General features: G+C 38.7%; 1 protein-coding gene across 15 annotated transcripts in view; it reads right to left on the reverse strand.

Moving 5' to 3' along the window:
* NPAS3 (neuronal PAS domain protein 3) overlaps window positions 1-23,626 on the reverse strand; it is a 1,061,849-nt gene that overhangs the window by 289,281 nt on the left and 748,942 nt on the right. For all 15 annotated transcript variants that reach the window (XM_060175201.1, XM_060175199.1, XM_060175198.1 and 12 more), the window contains one exon: window positions 17,633-17,722. In XM_060175201.1, the coding sequence (XP_060031184.1) occupies window positions 17,633-17,722 (90 nt within the window). The remainder of the gene's footprint in view (window positions 1-17,632; window positions 17,723-23,626) is intronic.

Consider the following 23,626-nt stretch of genomic DNA (forward strand, 5'->3'; position numbering starts at 1 on the left):
CATTGTTTTCTTCCGACCCCACCTTCACCAAGTGAGAGAGAGGTGCCAAGCCTTCCTTCAAAGATCGTTCTCCTTTCACTGTCCCATCTCCAAACTCTATACCCAAACTTATTCCTAACATAAGAGTGTTGTTAAAATTTCGGAAGGCTCTTGCCGGGCGGGCTAGCTTCACGGGCGGGTAACAGAGACGTGGAGACAACGGCTGGGCAGGGAAGCTGTATGTCTTTATTCAGGAACAACGATTCACAAACTAAGACAAACTAATCACCAAACAGAACTCTGCTGTCTCTTTGCGGCGGCACAAGCACTCCCTCTTACTCTGTAACTCGGGAACTCTCCAACTCTGGAACTCTGGAACTCTCGTACTGGGGAACCCTCTGAAACTCTGGCACTCTCGAACTCAGGAACCCAGGAACTCTCTCCCTCTGGAACTCTGGTGGGTTTCCTAGGGGCGGGGCCAAGCGGGCCCGCGAAAACTAACTGGACTGATCTAATTCTCTTGGTGGGGGAGGGCTAGAACAAACCAATGTAAAGCATACGACATAAGAGTAAGAGATACCCATACTTAGTCCTCTAGTTCATGCATATCACACTAATTAAGTTTGTCCTTTGAAACTTAACTACAAAGATTATCCCTCTCTTGCCTTTCTAACATATATGATTTTTTTTTTTCTTTTTGGCTGTCACTGAGGCTGGCTTCTCAGAGAGACAGAGATGATAGCTATAGATATAGATGTAGATAGATATAGATTTAGAAAAACACCACAGTACTCAGGCTTCCCTCAGTGTGGTAAGGACCAGGCTTGAACCTGAGTTGTCCCTATGACAAAACAAGCCCATGACCCAAGTGAGCTATCTGTCAGCTATAAGTAAGCTATCCTCTTCTATGTGCACAGTTTCTCAGCCTAATATTTCAGTCATCTAAGCTTACTTCTCACCCTTCTTGTTTTTTCTTACTATTTTATTAGGGAAGTAATGATTTACATGATAGTACAATAATATATCTCCCTGTGACTGGTGTCTACACATCACTCCCACACCAACTTAAGTCTTCCTTCACCATTATAATCCTCATTCCTGATTCCTCAACACTCTCTCAAACCCCATCCACAACCCTTCCCCCTGAAAAAAAAAAAAAGTGGAAGAAAGATCAACACTCACTGAGTACATCTGCATCGCTCCCTCAGCAACCCACTGTATGTTGGCTTCAGCCTTCACCATGTTACTGATAACACTCAAATCACTGGTAATTTGCTAACATGATTTGAACGTTAATGAGTTTTCCACCCATTTTCACATTATAACATTTGCACACTTGATCATATTCCTTCTAAATAATCCTTGCTTCTTCCCCCCCCCCCCTTTAGCTTTCCTAGTGGCAACTTTCTTTTTCTTCTTCTTCTTTTTTTTTTTAAAGTGCAGCTTTTTTTTTTTAACATTTATTTATTCCCTTTTGTTGCCCTTGTTTTTTTGTTGTTGTTATTGATGTTGTCGTTGTTGGATAGGACAGAGAGAATTGGAGAGAGGAGGGGAAGACAGAGAGGGGGACAGAAAGATAGACACCTGCAGACCTGCTTCACCGCCTGTGGAGTGATTCCCCTGCAGGGGAGCCGGGGTTTCGAACCAGGATCCTTAAAGTAGGTCCTTGTGCTTTGCACCATGTGTGTGCACTTAACCCTCTGCGCTACCACCTGTCTCCCAGTGGCAACTTTCATGGCTCTTCCTGAAGAGGGGGCTCTTTAAGTTGCTTCAGATTATATGTGCATCATCTACTGTCTTCTCTTCCTTCAGTCTGTTATCAAGTCAAGATATTCTCTGAGCTGTGTTCTCAGAGGCCCTACACTGCCCTTCTTCAACTGAAAATTCACCTTAAAAATTTCCATAGGGGGCCAGGCAGTAGCATACTGGGTTAAGTGCACATGGCTTGAACCCGAGTTCAAGCCCCTGGTCCCCACCTATGGTGGAAAACTTCTGAGTGGTAAAGCAGAGTTGCAGGTGTCTCTCTCCTCTCCTCCCCCCACCCCACTTTCTCTCTGTCCTATCCAGTAATAAATAAATACAAGGATACCAGTTCGAGGCCCTGACTCCCCACCTGCAGAAGGGTCGCTTCACAAACAAGTCTGCAGGTGTCTTTCTCTCTCACTCTGTCTTTCCCTCCTCTCTCAATTTTCTCTCTGACCTATCCAACAACAACAATAACAGCCCCAACAACAATGGGAAAGAAAAAGATGGCTGCCTGGAGTATTTGCAGCGCAGGCACCCAGCTCCAGCAATGTCCTGGAGGCAAAAAAAAATTTCCTTGGTAATCTCAGCTACTTCCTTTGGGTTCCAGTGCAATCTATTATACCAACCACTTCCCTACCCATAACTTTGAGTCCAACATCTCTCTTAAGCTCTAAAATCTGTTTATAAATAACAGAACTAAGCATCAAACCTACCTGCTTTCTCCTGCATTTGATTAGTTATCAAAGTTTGCCTGTAAACAGGTTCTCCAGTCCCCACCCCTTTCTCTTTATTTTCACTGCTACACACTATTATACCTCTTTTTATTTTTAATCTGTTTTCCTGGACTAATAGTAAGATGCAATTTATCTTCCCTTTTTTGCCAGGATATATTTTTTTCTGAATCATAAATCTAGCATTTCACTTTCTCCTTTAAAACATTTTATGGCTCCTTGGGGTTTAAAGGAGAAAGCCCAATTTCCTTAGCTTCCGCCTCACCCTTTCCAATTTGGCCTTGCCCTAACTTTCCAGATTCATTTCTTTCCATATGAGATGATTTCACCAATATTCCTCCCTTTGCCTGGAATATCACCTTTCCCTTTTCCACATGGAAAGTGACCATCAAGGACTGGTCTGGAATATCATTTCTTTGACACACTTCTCAAGGTAGTCATTTCATTCCCTGTCCCTATGGGTTAGTGTACCTACTTACTGAGATATGTACCACTCATTATTTATTAAGCTATTTGAGATTTCTAAGAGTTACATAGTTTACTATAGCGTGAATATCAAGTCTATGGCATCCTGATGAGACTGGGTCACTGGGAACATATGCCTTAGTTAACAATAGCCTATCAACTTTTAGCAAATATGGGTTACTTAGTGTTGGCTGAAGTAGGACACACACAAATGAATATTAAATGTGTAATGAATATTATGAGAACAATTAAATTAGATCTTTACTAGATACTACTGAGTCCTGCTGTTGAGTCTCGAGATAGGGCTGGTAATGGTGAACATCAGAAACTATATTAATTATTTCCAGACATTCAGTTAATATTTATGGGCATTATGAAAACTACTTTTTAATTCTGAACAGGAAGCTTACTTCAAGACTCAGTTTCTCTTAAATCATAAACCTTTATTATTTGTTAGCTTTTATTTATTTATTGGATAGAGACAGACAGAATTTGAGAGGAAAGGGGGAGATAGAGAGGAAGAGAGGCCCAGAGACACCTGCAGCATTACTTCACCACCTGTGAAACTTTCTTTCTGCAGGTGGGGACGGGGGGCTTGAGCACAGGTCCTTGTGCATTGTAACATGTACACTCAACCAGGTATGCCACCAACCAGCCCCTTAAACTTTGATTACTTGTTAACTACCTAAAACTTCCCAGAGGCAGCTAGTAACAGCAGCTAACAGTCAAATTGTTTAAATGCTTGCTCCACTGCTTCTGCTTTTCAAAACTTGGGAGAACTACTTAACCTCTCTAATCCTCAGTTTACTTGTCTATAAACTGGTTAACTGTATCTGACAATGGTTATACCTAATAACTATGTCTTGTCTTTACGGTTATAAACTATAATAGCACCAAAGTGCTCTGAACAATGTATGGCATACAGTAAAGGCTTATAATAAATATTAATTATAATGAAGCTATAAATATAAATAGAAAAGATATGTCCGGAAATGAGTGGTAGGAAGATAGTACAGGGAGAAGGCACAAGGACCACACACATCAGTCATACAGATGTTAACGCCACATAATTGTTTAGAATTTTATACATTTTCAATGTGTTTTACTTTATAGATCTTCAGATACTCCATGGAAAATTTGGGACCAATAATAAACAGAACTGACTTTGTTTAAATGTCCAGAGTCCATAAAATCAGTATTTATTTTCCAAAATGAAATAAGCTCGTTAAAAAATGAAAGTCAGTCTGTCCTTTGCATTAGCTCGGAATAAAAGGGTAACGTGCGTGGTATCTGGAGAACTACCATTATTGACACCAATGACCTATAAACATATCCCTTTCAGCATGATATACAGCCCTTCAGTACCCTTGTTTTCATGTAATTGCTATTACCAAAAGCCTTTCAATTTCAAGTGCTCAAACGAGAGCAATTCATATTTCAGATAATCTGCCAATGAGGAAAACTAATTTCAAAATATTTGAACATAAAAGTCCTCAGCTTCTACAGAGATAATTTAGTCAAATAATATCAGATAATCTGAAAGCAGTCTTAGCAGGAAATTGCTATGGACTCCATCTAAGCAGCCTCCATTTGCACTTATATAAATGTACTGAAAGTGTAGGAGACTTTGACAGCCTGCCATATGTGATTTCATTCCATAGCCTACCTACTTTACCATCAAAAGTTATATCCTTTGAAGCATTGCCAGAATTACTTTACCCCAGTAGATATGCTAGATGTGCCCTTTAAAAGCCATATCATTTCTTTTCTACTCCGACTAGTTCAGGGTAGCATCTGCTCAACTAAATTCCTATGAAGGTTAAAAATAAAATAGCCTACTTCTTCCAGGCTCCCCTCCCCCACCCTGCCCTCATGCTTCCAGTAAAATGTCCAGTGCTGGATGAATTTCAGAGAGCATATATTTTTAAAGAATAAGGAGCCTAAAAAAAAAAAAATCTCTACCACCCCCCCCCCCAGCCCTCACTTCATACTGAAGAAAAATTAAGATGCAGACTTCTCATGGGTTTCTTGCCTGATGGGAACAGAGGGGAGACCAGAATCAGGTCTCCCAGATGCCAGCCCTGAATGCTGGCTTCCTCTTCTCCACTCCCCAACTGTGCAACAGACAAAGGAGCCAGGCCAGAACCCAACAATAGAACATGCCACCATTTAGTGTCTTAGTTTCATAAAGAGAAAATGAATGCTTGGAGTTTATCTCCAAGAAAACATTTGCTTTTTAGAAACAGGCAGATTTGGCACCCTCTCTCCTCACTGCTGCTGACAGTTGAAGTCAGTTATTACACTGTTGTGACTTGGAAGCTGATGCCCCCAAACAGATCAAAATTAGTAACACCGTGATTCAGGATTGTCTGTTTTCCTCTCAGTTTGCTAATCTATGCTTCTTTTATAATTATTTTAAAAGGTGCTATCTGATTTCCTGAGCACCGCCCCAGGTGTTCTCGGTGATAATGAATGGATAAACATATCATCCAGTGTCACAGAGCAGTTGTGACATTTTAGAAATATCTCCAGATCAACTCTCTTAATTTCAATGTATGCTACACCCAAGGTTGTAACAGACCTATGTTTTTACTAAAGAGCTGAATGAGTCCCAGTAATTGCATGATTTACTTGTCTGCTCAAGTGAAAAGGTTTTGAAATGTGGTGAAATGGCACGGTCCTTTCTTGGTATTTGAAAACCCTGCAATGTCAATTTTAATTAATGAACTGGAAATTTCTGTTTTTCCCTTTTAATTTCAGGGAAGCACTTCCCAGTTTCACCTTTTATTTTCTTCAAATTTGCATCTTTAGTATGTGCAAGCTTTTGTAATTCACACCAATATGCAGCCAGGATATCCCTAGCACAGGAAGCTGTGCTGCACAGCAGTTTGGAGCATGGAGGCCAAAGATTCCGACCACAGTACCTTTGTCAAGACAACCAGCATACAAACCATTTTCATATGCCTAGGGCCCACGGTCGAGAAAATGCCAGTGATTATCTCTAATTGTGCGGCATACAAGTTCTTAAAAAGTTGGCTGGCAAACAAAATCTCCTTCTCTACAAAATCATTTCTGATTGATCTTAAAAGCATCAAGCAGATAATGATTATCTACATAGATATTTAAGACAAGAAAGGAAATTACCACTTAAGGAAAACATTATGCAATACCTTCTGTCCTAGTCATTTTGTAATTTTGCTAGCTTCAACATTTCTCATAACAGAGCAAGCCTATATGGGGCAAGAGAAAGAACCAGATCGTAACTAATGCTAGCACTTCTGTTTTCTGATTCATAGCAATTTGTTTCAACTGTCTTTTGTAATTTATTTTAATTTTTTATTGCCACCAGGGTCATTGCTGGGGTGCAATGCCAGCACTATGAATCCATTGCTCCTAGTGGCTGATCCCCCCCCACCCCACCCTTTTTTTTTTCTCTTTCTTTTTAATAGCACAGAGAGAAATTGAGAGGGGATGGGGAGATAGAAAAGGAGAGAGAAAGAGAGACACCTGCAGACCTGCAGTATTGCTTCCCTACTCATGAAGTTTCCCTCTGCAGGTGGAGGAACAGAGGCTTAACCGTGGATACTTGCCCATAGTAATGTGTATACTCAACAAGGTGCACCATCGCAGGCCCCCTCAACTGTCTTTTAACCCTCTAAAAGCATTAAATTTAAGAATTAGGATCTGGGACTGGGTGGTGGTGTACATATTACCATCAAGCCCCTAGTAACCACCTATGGGAAAGAAGCTTTGTGAGCAATGAAGCAGTGCCTCAGGTGTCTCTATCTTCCTCTCTGTCCCTTTTTTCTCAATTCTCTCTGTTTCTATCTGATAAATAAATAAAATATTTTAAAAAGAAATTAGAATCTATGGGACTGAGGAGATAACACAACAGTTTACACAACAGGCTTTCATGTCTGAGGAGCCAGAGGCAGAGGTTCCTCAGGTTCAATTCCTGGCACCACCAGATGCCAGAGCTGCACAGTGCTCTGGTAGAAAGAATAATAAATTATGAACTATGATTAATCATATTTGAGTCCACTGGGAACAAACACTTGAAAGTCAAGGCAGACTATGGAATTACACTAAAAATTGCAAGTTCCTGAAACCAGCTCTTTTGCCTATGCTCTTTAAAGCCTTCACTCTTTTCTAATTAAAGGCAAATTCCTACTGCCTCATTAGTAAAGCATTACTAAAGGGGTTGCCTTTAGTTTTAAATCAACGTTCCTATCAGGACAAGAAATTAACAAAAAAGAAGCAGGCTGACTGATACCATGTTTGCTTTTCCAAAACCCAAAAGAAAAGGTAAATGAAATCTAAAACTCTTTGCCTGACAGTGGCATGCTGTATTTGTATACTTATGTGTCTAACACCCCCTGAGATTTAATAAACACTGTACTAGGCACACAAGTTCTCTTTATCACCTCTGTCAAAGACCTTCAATGCCTAAATACATCTAATCTCCACGTTTTTTGTTCTTTTTTAGGGAAAACTTCTTTTTTGTACATATTCTCTTACTCTCACAAAGTTTCCAGAGCCACTGAACATAATAGACTGATTCAGCCAATACATAAAATATTAATAGTATTAGAGGAAGATTTTTTTTTCCCCTCCAGGGTTATTGCTGGGACTCCGTGCCTGTACTACATCGAATCCACTGCTCCTGGAGGCCATCTTCCCCCTGTTGTTGCTATTGTTATTATTGTTTTGCTATAATTATTGTTGTTGTTGTTGTTGTTGTTGCCGCTGCTGCTGTTGGATAGGACAGAGAGAAACTGGGGGGGGGGAGGGAAAGGGAAGAGAAAGATAGATAGCTGCAGACCAGTTTCACTGCTTATGAAGCGACCCCCTGGCAGGTGGGGAGCTAGGGACTGGAATGAGGATTCCTGCACCAGTCCTAGGGCTTCACACTAGTGTACTTAACCCAGTGTGCTACCGCCCCACCCCCTGGAGGAAGTTTTTATCTTATTATTGTATGTGGTAGACATGAAGGTAAAGGAAACTGAAAAGAAAAAGAGATACCCTAAGGAAAAACCTGGTTCACTATTTTAGTTGAATAATTTTGGACAAGGCATTGTTCAAGCAGCAAATAAAAAAGATGCCAATTTCATACATATATAGGCATGTGAAAAGACATGTATTTATACACATATACAGCAGAGATGCTTTAAATCATTGGAACAGTTGGCATCAATCTCTTTTAAAACAGCTATTTAGGGGGAAGATATTGCATCTTTGGAGACTGCCATCCAAAGAAGACAGAGGGAAAAGAATAATAAAAAGTCTTGGGATACTTGCTGTGTAAAAACCAGCATCAATTTGCAGGTTATCAGCCTGGTTCTAGAACTTATGCAAAAATCTAAAGTCAATTTCCTTATTATATTCCAACTGAAATCATCGCTGAAATTGTTGCCATGTTACTCCTGTCATGTCTTCTTATGTAAGAGCTAAAACCCAATATAGATGGAATGTGTGTATGTGGAAATGAAATTTGGATTTCACGTGAGTTTAATGATTTTATGACCTCTTTCCCAGGAGGTCAAGTTATTTCTTATTTGTTATATGAGCAGTTTGCATTTGCTCATCACTCTCATAGGGTCCTGGCTAACTAAGGAAGGATAGCTGGCTTAGGTGTAGGGGTATAATTTTGCATATAATGCCTATATAAGCAACACATTATAGACAGAAATTATCTCTACTTTCCAACTTTGCATAATAAAATAAGCCATTAAAATAATATCATATAGAAAATACTGCTTGTCAGGCAAAGAAATGTACATTGCTTTCCAGAAAGCTGGGGACATTACATTGCCAATGCTTGCATGAATAATACATGGGTTAATTCAGAAAAACACCGTTTCATTATTTAAAAATGAATAAATTACGGACTTAGAATGATGACTAAATTTTCTTCCTCATCTTACTTTTGCTGTGTGCTCTACTTTAAAAATGAATGTGAAAATGACATTCTACCCATACAAATAAAACCAGTTAGCTTCCCATAAGATAGCTTTTCCCGACTTTAGATTTCCTGATCCTATAAAATTAAGACACACACGCCTGTATATATATGTATAAAAGACACGTTTTTTTTTCTCTAGATAATACTAACTCAGAAAATTAAGTAGTAGTGTAAAAGTCTTCAGATTATACATCTGAAATAGTGAATCTGTCCTTTGTTGTCTTGTGAGTTTAAGCAGGAACCACTCTCACCACCACCCCTGCCACCCCTTGCATATAGACTTTCTGTGTTTTAGCCTCAGTGCCTGGTGAAATATGTTCAAAGGCATAAATCAGAAGAATGTAATTCTCATGTATGATGATACAAATTTTTTTTGTTTTCTTCCAGAGATTTTGGGTTACTCTGAAGGTCTATTAAAAATGAATTCCATGTGCAGAGTGATGAGAGCGTGAAAGAAAGAAATGCACTAATAACAAGAAATTAATTTGGAGTTAAAACGAGTTAACACATCCCCATGCAGTATACTTAGGCTGAGCATAAAGTGACAGCCAGCAGATTATTCTACCGATTTCTAATACTAGAAATTCGGATGGCATTTACTAGCATAACCTTTCAACTCTGAGCACATCAATAGAGGCCGACAGTGGCTTGAAATATGATTCCTTGCAGATAGCATATCCTCATTCATCTGACTGTGCTGCTCTGTGCTCCATTGCACAAACAGCGTCTCACCCACTTCTGAGAGGACACTAATAAAAAAGGCATCAATTTTCAGCTCTAGTACTACTGTGATCTCTTTATATGTTCGACATCCAACATTAAATTAAAATGCTGTTATAAATCCTACTTTCTGAATCTGGAATGAGTGTTGGGTTTTTGTCGCATGAGACTGCAGCAAATCTTGTCAAAAGCAAGGGAGCACGTCTTGTTCACTCAGAATTAATGTTGTGGATGAAAGAAGGAGGTAAAAGGGGTTGAATATGGTGAACTGAGGGTGTCAAAGCCAGTGAGGACTGTAGCTTCAGGGTGCCAAGTCAGGCAGGGTATTTGCTGCTTTCAAGAAGTGGCTAATCAAGAATTGTAACTATCAACGACAAGCTGTGTGGCAGGAAGATTACTGATAAATAGACAGGCGTGCACACACACACACACACACACACACACACATCCATACATATCAACAAAAAAGTGAAACATGAAAATTGTCAATTATTCCTCTTCAGCAGGAAAAAAAAAGTCTATTTTCTAAACAGCAGTGATGAGGGAGCCTCATGGACTGCGTCAAATCTCTGTTACAGAGACAGCCGGGGCTGCAGAGCTCACAGGAAAAGGTGACAGACTGCCTGGGCCTCACGTCAGTATTACATAACGTTGAAGTTCCGAGACAAATATTGAGAGTTGCTGAATGGAGAGGGAGCAAGACAACTGCAAACTAAAGTGTACGAATGAAAACAATTTCAGAAACCTCTCCGTAAAGCTTATAGAGGAGGGAAAGAGAAATCCTTGGATATTACAAAGGAGAAAAAAAAACTGATTTTTTTTTTCTCCCTTTTCTATTTTGCTAAAGATAGGAATGTACCATAAGGGATCTTTTTTTTCTTTTTCAAGATTTTTTTGATAAAACAGAAAAAAAAAGCCCCTCCTAATACAAGTTATCACCATAATGATGTGAACTAAAAGGTAATTAGGGTTATAACAAAGATACAGAGCAGAGAGTGGCCGTGTTCTGCTGCCTGGCTCATTCATAATCACGGTTGAAATAAAGAGGCGTGTTTGCCTATTTGGGAGGGTGGGGTGGGAGGAAAAGGGGGAAGAGTGAGCAGTTCAATATCTGGATCGAACAGAGGAACTTTCTCCCCCAAGGATCCTGCCGGGAGGAACCTTGACATCCAGAAAGTCAGAACGTAGACAAAGTTGCCCTGGTGAGAACGATAAGGTCACCCGTGGGATTGCTGAGATTATCTCTGTCAAGCACTCGGACAGCATGCAGTCAAATGATGCATCATGCAGTCATTTTCGGGGGGGCGAAAATCAATTTCTTCACCAGGTCGCTATTTGCTTTTCAAAGTGCCCTTGTAGGCCTTCACCACCAAGCATTTATCAATTTAAATGTTGTAAATTGATAATGTGCCACTGTGCCTTGTACTGTTTCTGAATTATTTTGATACTTATATATTTTTTCAATAGTCTCTAAACCCTCAGAGCTTCTGCATTCAAAGGACATTTTTCTTTGTTGTGCTGAGAAGTGATGAACTTTTTGTGATTACTACAAGAGAAAAATGTGGACTTGCTAGAGAGAAAACCTCAAACTACAGAAAATTATACATTAAAAAATAATAAAGTCTGCTTACTTGAGAGGCTTTATAAAAAGGGTCAAGATATAGGATTTTGTGTAAAAAAAACACTAAGTATTGTAAAGGAAATTATGAAAGTGAAAGTAGACTAGAGAAAGAAAGTGAAAACAATAAAAGTGAAATAATTAATTTTTTTAAAAAAACCAGATGGAGGGACATTAAGTAGTATTTATTCATCAAAGAAGAAATCCCAGTTAATCTAGTGTTGTGTACATTTAGAATACCAGGTTAAGAAAATGTTAGCACTTGGCTCCATTATTTTAAGTCTTCTGTTGTGTATAAAGAATACCATTTTTGTCTTTATATTCTAGCTACCTAGGATGTGATGATATCAAACAAGAGTAGTAACTTGTAAGCAAAGTTAATATCTCCTTTTTGCATCCCAGTAAATTATAGGTAACACATATACACACACACAATCAAGAAGGTGAGAGTATTACCACATACAAACCTCAACTTGATTTGCATTTTTAAAAAATGTACACTAGGAGGGTTGAGACTTACACTTTGGAAAAGCAAAAAAAAAGAAAGACATGGCAGTTGCAAAGCATCTTTAACCTCCAGTGATTTATTGGCCCTCAGCCAAGTTATCAGGGGAATCTAATTCTTCTTTATTATTCAAATAAACCACATTTGGCACCATGGTTCCCTTTCAGAATAGCTTCACAAATAGACTGAGCTCTGTCATTTATTTGACCTTGTACATGTGTGCTGTAGCTGTAATTTTATTTGCCATTCTATATAACAAATGCAGAGAAATTTAAAATACAGAGATGAATAAGATGGGGAATAGAGCTTATGGTAAATGTATCTGCATGGCCTAAAATAAAAGAACAAATCTGAAACAGTCATTTGCCTGCCCTTTCTCACCTTCACCTCTGCTGGCTCTTCTATCTGCAGCTATCCTGCCCGTTCCAGCAAGCAGCCTTGAAACAAGCCAATTTGTAAGCTTGGCTGCAGCTACCTTCTGGCAGACTTAAAATATGAAGAAAGTATCTTCTACCAGGATGAGGACTTGGTGAGAAGGGAAGTAACTCATTAGATGCAAGCTGGGCACTAGAGAGAGTAGGGGATGATTAGAATGCATTCCAAGAGAGAGAGATTAACTGATTGTGGGTAATTTCTAATCATATTGCAATGTAGACATTGGTTAACTTCTCAGCTTGGTCTAGATCCCAGTTAATTTTAAAGGAGACACTGTGCTAACATGACAAGGCTCTGCTGGTATAGGTGTATAGTAGAATCATCGCGTCTCACCTCCCTTTTAGGGAAAAAATATTGTTTCCTAAATATTTGAGTCTATTTTATTATCTGGTTAACAGAGAATAATTTCCTCTGCCTCTGGCAACTAGACTGTTGAATTTCTCAATAGTAATTATAAGACAATGCTGAATTTGTATATGGATAGGAAAATGCTGACTTAAAAACACATAAGCCATCAAACTAGTTAATGTTATGGTAAGGCCTAGATGCCAGCACATCACTCTCAAAATGATCTTGGTTATACCAATACCTGAAATTAGGAGGGTCTTTTGCTTATTTGTAAGATCTGCAATATACATGCTCACGTTTATTAGGTGGGGCATTACAGTCAGTTTTGCTCTGAAAGTTGTCTACAATGGAAGGAAACCAATGCCACAATCTACATCTTACCTTACAGAAACTGCCTTTGTGATTTATTTTCATATTTCAGCTCCAGAAAAACTCTATCTTCCTTATTTTTATTGGTTGGCTATATGCCACTTTTTACTTTGGTTACCAGGAGGCTTATAGATAAAATTGAAGCTTACTTATTTATTTTATAGTCGTTTTTATAAAGCTTCTATTGTGTTCTACAATGTGGAAATAGACTATCTCATCTTTTCTTTCTTATACTCCTGTTCTGTTTTTCATATTCTTTGTTGTATATATTTATGTAAGCTCTTTAGATTTTGAAAAGGAAACCAACAAATAAACTAGTTTTTTTTTTTCTTTTGCCACTTGGGCTTTGCACCAGTGGGATCGTCCATTAATATATGGCCTCCTGATAAGTGAATGGGACCCATTTTTAGTCCAAGAAGCAAGTTAACTGTGTATATTTCTACGCCGTAAAACCATGTTTTGAATAAGTTAAATATATACTTTTGGCAAAGTCAAAGGGATTCCTCAGAAGATGATGACATTTTCATAGCTCAATGATTCCTATCATCCTGGCAATACAACAATATGTGGACAAACACCCTGCCCATAAGGAGCAGTGACACCCAGTGGAATGAAAACAAGACCCATCCCAGCTATCTTTATACTCATGTTGCACAAAAGAATTCAACAGAAATTTCTCTACTCAAATTTTCTCATGAGCCAAGAAAGAACCTGAACATTTTCCCTAAAAATAAACAATATTAAAGTCACTATACATATATACATGTACACACACACACAGAATGGATCCAGGTGGTGGCGCACCTGGTTGAACACATAGGCACATGGCACATGGACCCAGATTTGAACAAGGCACATGGACCCAGATTTGAACCCCTAGTCCACACCTGCAGGGGGAAAACTTTGCGAGTGGTGAAGCAGTGCTGCAGAGGTCTGTCTCTCTCCCTCTCTATCACCCCCTTCCCTCTCGATTTCTGGTTGTCCCTATCCAATAAATAAAGATAATAAAAATTTTTTACACTTAAAAAGAAACAGAAATAAAATAGAGAAAGGGTATCTTGAGAGTTACAAAAGCAGAAACAGCTAGACTTTAATAAACCCACATATCATATTCCTTAATTTCACTGGATAAACTTTTTTTTTTTTTTCCTCCTCCAGGGTTATTGCTGGGCTCGGTGCCTGCACCATGAATCCACCGCTCCTGGAGGCCATTTTTCCTCCTTTTTGTTGCCCTTGTTGTAGCTTCGTTGTGGTTATTATTATTGCCCTTGTTGATGCAATTCGTTGTTGGATAGGACAGAGAGAAATGGAGAGAGGAGGGGAAGACAGAGAAGGGGAGAGAAAGATAGACACCTGCAGACCTGCTTCACCGCCTGTGAAGCGACTCCCCTGCAGGTGGGGAGCCGGGGCTCGAACCGGGATCCTAACACCGGTCCCTGCGCTTTGCGCCACATGCGCTTAACCCACTGCGCCACCGCCCGACCCCCTGGATAAACTTTTAATGATACAGATACTGTCTTTATCTAGTGAAACTATTTTAAAAGAAAAGAGGGACTTTCTAAATTCCTCACCACTGTTTAGAACATGATGGGCTGCCTGATCATTCTACCAAAGATGTAGGACATGATCACAGAGCATTTGATTTGTGTTTATAAAAACGTGTGTCGTAAAAGAACAAATGTTTAATGGAACAACTTAACACATTTTTTTTTTTTTACATTGTACTTCACACCTCAGCACCTGGCACTCCTACAACAGTTAACGGGCGACTTAAGAAACTTGGGAAGAGGGGGTCGGGCGGTGGCGCAGTGGGTTAAGCGCATGTGGCGCAAAGCGCAGGGACTGGCATAAGGATCCCGGTTTGAGCCCCCGGCTCCCCACCTGCAGGGGAGTCGCTTCACAGGCGGTGAAGCAGGTCTGTAGGTGTCTTTCTCTCCCCTTCTCTGTCTTCCCCTCCTCTCTCCATTTCTCTCTGTCCTATCCAACAACGAATTGCGTCAACAAGGGCAATAATAATAACCACAACGAAGCTACAACAAGGGCAACAAAAGGGGGAAAAAAAATGGCCTCCAGGAGCAGTGGATTCATGGTGCAGGCACCGAGCCCAGCAATAACCCTGGAGGAGGAAAAAAAAAAGAAAGAAACTTGGGAAGATTCCTATCTCAGGAACCTCAATTCCTGTTAGGATTTAGAACCATAACTAGGTTGGAAATTCCTTTCCAAAATTTAGCTCTCTCTCTCATTCTGTAAGTACTTAAAAACATACCATATTATCTGCATATGAACCCAGAATTATTCTGGAACTTGAGTCTTGAACTTTAAACATGTAAATTTGCATACATATACACACAAATCACTTTCCAGGGATTTACTCTTAACTATTTCAATTGCATAATACTTCCAAATGATGACCTTGACCTTGTGTTATGCGACCTCTAGCTGCATATGGGATTATTTCTGGAACACTGACTACAGAAGGCGACACACACTGCAGCCAGTATCAGCCCTTGGATAAGTGAAGATGCTGACTAGTGACAGCACACTCTAAGCTCCCTTGCACATGGATGTAGAGAATGGCGGCACACTCTTTGCCAGCTACTGTACCATGCCTGCACAGCTGCTTTCTTCTCTGGAAACCCCAATTATTTGTCTCAGATTTTTAGGAAAAGATTGATTTAATGTTACTGTAGAGAAGCAGTGAAAATAAACTGCATTTAAGGAGAAACCAGGACAGGGTTAAAGCCAAATATTTCTTGAACAGATGATATTTCAGATGGCCACACTATTCCAGATGCATCAATTTCCTTGAAAATCCAATCCATATATGTGCATATGCTGTGCTGGCAGGAGGACTGACTGAAATGGCCAAAACCCAAGAGCTAATATTCTTTTGGCCAGAATAATGCAATTATTATTTTCCTAGCTATCAGTCTAAGCATACAGAGCCATCTGTTATGCAAAGCAAACATACACATCTCAATTACAGAAAATGCAGTTGCCTTGACAGAATTTGGATTACACCACTAACCAGGGCTGTAAAATGTGTTTTGAGCTAGTATATAATAGATGCTTTTCAGGAGTTCTCTAATTAGCATTTACCTGCTTAAACAAATTATTCATCCTTCTTCTTCACTGGTTTATTAAACTTTGTTGGATACTCTACATGAGACAGATGAATATGGGCATTGTGGAACAACAGACAGTGGTGTTTCCAGTTCTATTCAGTATTAATGTGGCTGCACACCATTTTCTAAATTGTAGATTCTTGATATCAGGTCCCAAACAGATTAAGAGAGGGCTTAAAGTCCATTAAAGGTTATTACTAACCCAGATATTTCAGTGAAATGCATGAATACTGAGTTAACAAAAGCTCAGCCTCTAGTATTTGTTTTGCTAAAGTTCATATATAATAGAATTACTCTATACATTGCAGCCAACAGCTTACATCTTCTTCAAGGAAGTGTTAATGGACCTTGTTTCGGTCCTCAATGGTAAATAATCAAAGTTGGCAGTGTTTCTCCTCCTCTCCCTCACTTTCTTTCACAGTGTCTTTCTTGATTTAGCTATTACTCAGCAAACTTACTAGCAGCCAAAAAAAGGTTCCAGGCATGCTGGGTGTCTCTTTAGAGGAATACCAACTTTCAAAACCAATGGATCTGGTGTGGCTCTTGCCTGCTTTAGAGGAGAGAGACAAATTTCAACTCCATCTTTCGTTCCAACAGGCAAATGAATGGAGATATATTATCCAACTTGGCAGATTATCACACAAATGCAAACTCTCTCCCACAAAGGCTTTTCTCTCCTCCTGCCAATCCAGCAGATGAGAAGAGTTGAATTTAACCTATCACCTACATGTGCACAAATATCCAGATGTTCAGCCTTTGTTTGGGAAAACATCTAGATAATAAATTGAACTGCAGACTTTTCTTCAGGATATTTTGTCATTCTGCAGATGTATCCTATGTCTTAGAATCCAGTGGAAAATAAAATTGCTGTGCTCCAGGGGAGTAGCAAGAACTAACATCTAGGACTTTGTCCTTCGCTCTATCTTCCCCCATAGACTTTGAACTTTTGACAAATGCATGTGCGTAATTAAACTGAAATTAATAAAAGGTTATCTTATTTCATGAAATTTTCTTCCAGTATTACAAAGCATTTTCAAGGCAGAAAAAAAGTGTATATATCTATCTATATATATATATATATATATATATATATATATATATATATATATATATATATATATATATCTGTATATAAATATACCTTTGCTGGAACCCTCCCTGAAACACATTTTAATGGTCTCTTTCAGCATTTCTTGACTCCAAATGACTCCCTGTCACTGTGTCAGCTCCCAGGATAATGCAGGGTACTCCATAAACATCCAGTAATAGGACACAAGGGAAGCACTATTAGTGTGTCCCTCTACAACTGGGCACAGAGGTTTCAAAGTTCAAAATAAGTGAGGAAAGAAACTTCATTTGGTCTCAATAAATTAATAATGATCCTTGTGGGGTAGGGTGGGGGTAGGGGGTGTGCAGATGGGAGATTAGAGTTTTTGAGCACAAGTTTATTCTGAATGTTCTGAACTGATGTAAAATTTCCTCACTGACTTTGTGAGAACAGTCAGGTAGAGCCATTAAAGAATAAATTTGATGATTTATGCTAAACAGAGTATCTGCTGAAGAGGAAAAAGGCATGAGGCCAAAGGACATTTCACAATCATCATAAAGAATCTGAATTGTTTGACTTACTTGTGAGAGGCCCAGGTAGATGGAGACTGTTTCAGAAATATACAAAAATTTTCCTTCTTGATTTAGTGCAAATACAAAGCCGTCCAGGGACTGCAGAAAAGATAAATATATAAATAGGTTAATAAATAAATATATTGATTTAAGTCAGGCATCTGATACAAGGCAACATGTAGCAAACTTAAGAGCCTTTTTTCAACTTTAACAAAATACCCTAAGATCTTATATCATTGTGTTACACATGAATAAATCAAAGGTCTGAATTAAGTCTATAAGACTCCTTTATTTCAGGAAATTTCTTATGTCTGCCATTTTGATCAAGATACATAACATTCATGTTTAAGTCAGGTCATACTGATTTTTGTTTTTGGATACAGACATTTCTAAGATTAAATCAACAAGATTCTCCACTAAACAGCTGAAAAATGGAAACCATAAGGAAACAAGGAGAAGAAAGGTTACAATATGAAGAGCAAGTAAAATCAACACTTTAGTCACTATGAGCATAAATAATGTGCTAATTAATCAAGGACTGGACCCTTTTCACTCCCAATATCTACTGTGTTAGAACAGATAGGAAAAGTCAATGCATTATGGGTGAATGTCTATAGGATAAAGTCTATAAACTATAATTCTTTCATGCAAAATCATAAAGTTAAGTTGTGATAGACCTAGTTTCTATTATAACTGCTGAGATGGAAACAAAAGAAAAAATTATAGCATGTCATCTGAAAATCCTAAAACTTTAGTTCACTTTTTAAATGGAGAGTTGCATTTTCAGTTGAATGAAAGTGTAAATGATCATAGATTCCAAGTGCAATACATCCCTCACACTGAGAATTTAATTTTTGCAGTCTAAATGCATTTTATACTTTCTAGCATTCCTATGCTTTTGTTTTGCTTAACTTATTTAAATTGAGTCAAGAAGACTATAAACATACTGCTTGGACAGGAAAGAAGTTTTCAAAACCAGTGATATTACAAAAGGTTGTGAATCAGGAAATTGAGGAAGACTACAAGGGATACGTTATGCAACAAAGCTAAGTTAATGACAATTTTTAAATAATGAAAGGTAGAAGAAGCATTCTAAAATTCATTTTAAAATGGCTTCCAAGGCAATGCTATGGTGACCTAGTCACAGAAATTTTGTTTTCCCTCAGAAAACAAATAGTACAACAAAATAACTAATTTCATTAGGGAACATCTGGGAATTATGGGAAAGAAAATAATACCACTGTCTGAAGGTTGGTGATTGTGTGTGGACAGCAAGAGCAGGAGGGAAGGGAGAGGAGAAGTCAAGCAGATCCACAGTACCACATTGTAGTCAGGGGCCATAGCTGCAATCCCTTCAAATCCATGTGGCAGATTTAAAGGGCCAATGTGGAACTACTCAGGGCCTAAGTGGCTTTTAAAAAGGAGCTCTAAACTTCTGTTTAGAACTATAGAAGCCATAGCTCCTGAGAAAACTCCAGGGAGTAGTTCAGAGGAACCTGAGAATGGAACATGGTACCCTTGTGGTATCAAGGAAGCCTGGCAAATTTTAAGGTGTGCCAACTGCCACAGAAACCCTGGTTATAAGGGTTAGACTTCCCTGAAGGGTAGAAAAGTAACAATTGCATGAATTCCTACTTTCAGGAATCAGTCCAGGAAGAGAAGGTGGCCTAGGACTCCTCCAACCCCCAGCCCCATATTAGGTCTCTGTTTAAAGGACATTAGGAGTCATAATTCTATGCCATTTCAAAGCTCTTCCCCTCCTTCTGCAACTCACATACAAAGCAAACTTCAATATCACCTTTAGGCAACAATAGAAACCAAATCAGATTGGTAAAACTAGAAAAACAATGGTTCTGCAAAACTAGAATGAAGGTCAGAAATTTAATAATAATGTAAATCCAGAAGAGCTATCAGAGAATGAGTTTAGGCAATACATTCTCAGGAAATTTGAAGAAATACAAAACTCTCAATTTAATATGGAGAAATGGTTTAAGAAGGAAAACCAAGACTTCAAAGATTCACTTGAAAGGAAAATATGAAAACAGAGTTACAGGGTATGAAGGGCACTTTGAATGTATTCTAGTCTCAAATAGCAAGTCAAGGAAGTAGACTTATCCATGTTCAAAGAGTATATCAGAAACAAGATAAGCTGGCCACAATCTTTGGCTTCAATATAGAAGGAAAAAAAAAAAGGTTTAGGAAAAATGAGGCAACTCACTGAGAGATTAAAGACTCCATTAAATTTTTTTCAGAATTATAGGAGTCTCAAAAGAAGAAGAGAGAAAGAAGGGAGCAGAAACCATATTCAAAAAATAATAGCGAGGGCTGAAGCCAAGATGGTGGCTTGGAGACAACACCTGGTGTGAGTTCTGCAAGGAAGCTCTGTTTCAATCTGGGAATCACAGCCACCAGATTCCAGATGATACCATGAGGCCAACCTGAAAATTCCACATGATACCATGATGCCAACCCGACTTCCTTGGGCAGAGGACCCCATCATGTGTCTTGGAGCCCTGCCTCTCTAGACCCCTGCCTGCCCCACTAGGGAAAGAGAGAGAGAAGCTGGGAGTATGGATCATCCTGCCATTGCCCATATTCAGTGGAGAAGCAATTACAAAAGCCAGACCTTCCACCTTCTGCACCCCACAATGATTCTGGGTCCATACTCCCAGAGGGATAAAGAATAGGAAAGCTTTCAAGGGAGGGGATTTGATATGGAGCTCTGGGGGTAGGCAATGTGTGGGAATGTACCCCTCTTATCCTATGTTCTTGTCAATGTTTCCATTCTATTTTATAAATAAAAATATAAAAATAATAATAGCAGAAAATTTACAAATCTGGAATGTGACAATGATATAGATGCTCAGGAAGCAGAGAGAACTCCCAGATTCCTAAACCCAAATAGACCTACACTAAGATATATCACAATGAAACTATTAATACTCTCTCTCTCCATATATGTGTATACACACACACACACACACACACACACACACACACATGCTGAGAGGGAAAAGAAGTGAATTTTAAAAACAGCATAGTCAGACATGCATGAGTGGACAGAGTGGAGTAGTATATTCAGTAGGACAGAGTGGAGTAGTACATTCAAGGTTTTAAAAGACTGCCAGCCACACATACTTTACACTTCAAGATTATCATTCACATATGAAGGAGCAATGAAAGCAATACCAGACATACAAAAACTAAAGGCATTTGCCATTACTAGATCTACATTGCAATTGAATACTGAATTAGTGAAGGCAGTACAACTGAGAAAGACACAAGGGAACAATTAACTCTTAACAAAGTGATACATACTAAAACAGATTTAGAAACATAAGGCATATGAGACAACTTCAAAATATGAAAAGGAAGAAATGGATAGAGGATGTTCAATCAAAGAACGGTGAGACAAGAATAGTTTAAGAAAAGCTCTCTTAGATGTGTTTATATAAATTGATATATAAATTATATGTATAACACATTTAAGTGAATATATGTCTTGTTCAATGCTGTAATTTCTCCAACTTTTTAAATCTGTCTTACAACTCTTTTTGTTTTTCTCAACCTTATCATATGTAATATCTTGAGGTTCTTCAATTTGATGTTTGTGTTCAAAGACTCTTCTTGCTAAAGTTTCTATGTGCTACTGAATGACATTCATTTCTTTGAAAGATAAATATTGTATAGTTTCACTCATGTGTGCAATATAAAGAACTGAAATACATGAATGTGTTATTTTTAATGTAAATACCACTAAGACTGTGAAAATTATAGTGATTATCCTTGGGAAGGAGGGGAGTAGTGGGGTGAGGGCACAGAACAGCAGAACAGAACCGTGGTGGCAGATGTGTTGTGGGACTATACCCCTGTAATCTTATGATGTTGTAAACCATTATTAAATCACTAATAAAATATTTAAAAATTAGTTAGAAAAATATATGGCTTCAAGTCTCTCAGGATTAGTATCAGTCTCCTAAGGGACATCAATGAAAATATAAACATATGTACATGCATATGTATATAGATATGTAAGGGAATGTGTATATATGTATATAGATATGTAAGGGAATGTGCTTTCTGGAACATTCCCACAGTCCTACTGGTCAGACACTAGGTAATACCCAATCTCCTATCTCATTCACTGAACACAAATTAAAAAATACATGCCCCTGTGTTATTCCATAAAAAAAAAAATCAAATTACCTGAAAAAGAGTAATAGTTCAACTGGTAGAGACCACTGGTGTTTCACAGCCAAGGTTCCTAGTTTAATCCCTAGTGCTACTTGTACCAGAGTGATGCTCTAGCTTTTCTCTGTTTTATATAAAACTATCTCTCAAATTTAAATAAATTTTCAACAAAAAATCAAATTATGTGACAACCAAACTTTGGTCAAGTTAGTACAATAATAATAGCTTATACTTATTCTGAAGTATCTGTTAAGCAAAATTGTTTCAGTTTTCACTGGTGTCAACTGTGATAATTATATTATTATCTATGTTTTATACACAAGGAAATTGAGGATTAGCAAAGTGAGGCAATATCCTTATCCCCCATAAGTGATGGAGTTAGGATTTGAACTCTGACAGTCAGATATGTCATTGTATTCTGGGAAAAATACTTAAGTAATAAATTTCACAAATATTTCGAAGTTAGTTTATATTAGGAGTCATTTCATGACTGCTTTTTTTTTTTATTGCCACCAGGATTATTGCTGGGGCTCACTGCTGGCACTATGAATCCACTGTTCTCAGGTAGGAAAGAGAAATAGAGAGGAGGGAGAGAGAGAGAGAGAGAGAGAGAGAGAGAGAGAGAGAGAGAGAGATGGAAATACAGATGCCTGCAGGTCTGCTTCACTGCTCATGAAGCATCCATCCTTCAGGCTGGGAGTAAGAGGTCAAATCCTGGTCCTTGCATATAGTAATGTACACCTCAGATAAAGAAGGAACTACAAAAACTAGAAAAGGGCAAGGGACTGGCTCATTTAATGATGGCCTTTTTCGTCACTGCCAGGTCACCCCATCACCTGGGGCCTTAGTTAGGGAATTTTTGGATTTCTTTATCTATAGCATGGGCCTTGACCTCTAATAGATCCCTCTCTCCACCATGACTGGTCACTTTCATCAGGAACGTCATCATAAACCCTCTTGTGGACCTCACCCTCACTATAATGCAGCAATGGCAGGGATTGCCCCACTCTCTGTAGAGAGGCTGAGTCATCCTACTCTTCCACTCCAGGAACACTGATCCTAAAATGAGTGTGAGCTAGAATGTTCCCAGCTGTGACCATGGACTGCGACAGCTCAGACTGATAAGGACTCAGAGGTTATACAGGCTTCTGTGCTAAATATGAATATACAAGGGTGGTTCTGGGTCAGATCAATGTGGTAAACAGTTAATTATATTAATATATTTTCTTCATGTTTGAGAGACATTTTCTGCTCCAAATCCAGCTTTCTATTCCTACTCTCAACTCTGACATCATCTTCCTAGACAATAGTTTTTTTTCTTTTCTTCTTTTTTTAATATTTATTTTCCCTTTTGTTGCCCTTGTTGTTTTTCATTGTTGTTATAGTTATTATTGTAGTTGTTATTGTTGTTGTTGTTGGATAGGACAGAGAAATGGAGAGAGGAGGGGAAAACAGAAGGGGATAGAAAGATAGACACCTGCAGACCTGCTTCACCACTTGTGAAGTGACTCCCCTGCAGGTGGGGAGCCAGGGGCTCGAACTGGGATCCTTATGCCGGTCCTTGCACTTTGTGCTACCTGCGCTTAACCCGCTGCACCACCACCTGACTCCCTAGAGAGTAGTTTTAATTTACCTGCATGTTACCTATCAAGCTCAAGGAAAAATTACTAAAAATCATGGTTCCCTGGGAACATACCTAAAATATACTTCCTAGCTTCTTTCTGTCCTAAGATCCCTAATTTCATTTGCTCTATTCCTACTTTTTCATTTCTGCTTATTAAACATTTGTTCTTCTTTATATCTTACTGCCTT

Source organism: Erinaceus europaeus, chromosome 16 (genome assembly GCF_950295315.1).
Source record: "Erinaceus europaeus chromosome 16, mEriEur2.1, whole genome shotgun sequence".
Lineage (NCBI taxonomy): Eukaryota > Metazoa > Chordata > Mammalia > Eulipotyphla > Erinaceidae > Erinaceus > Erinaceus europaeus.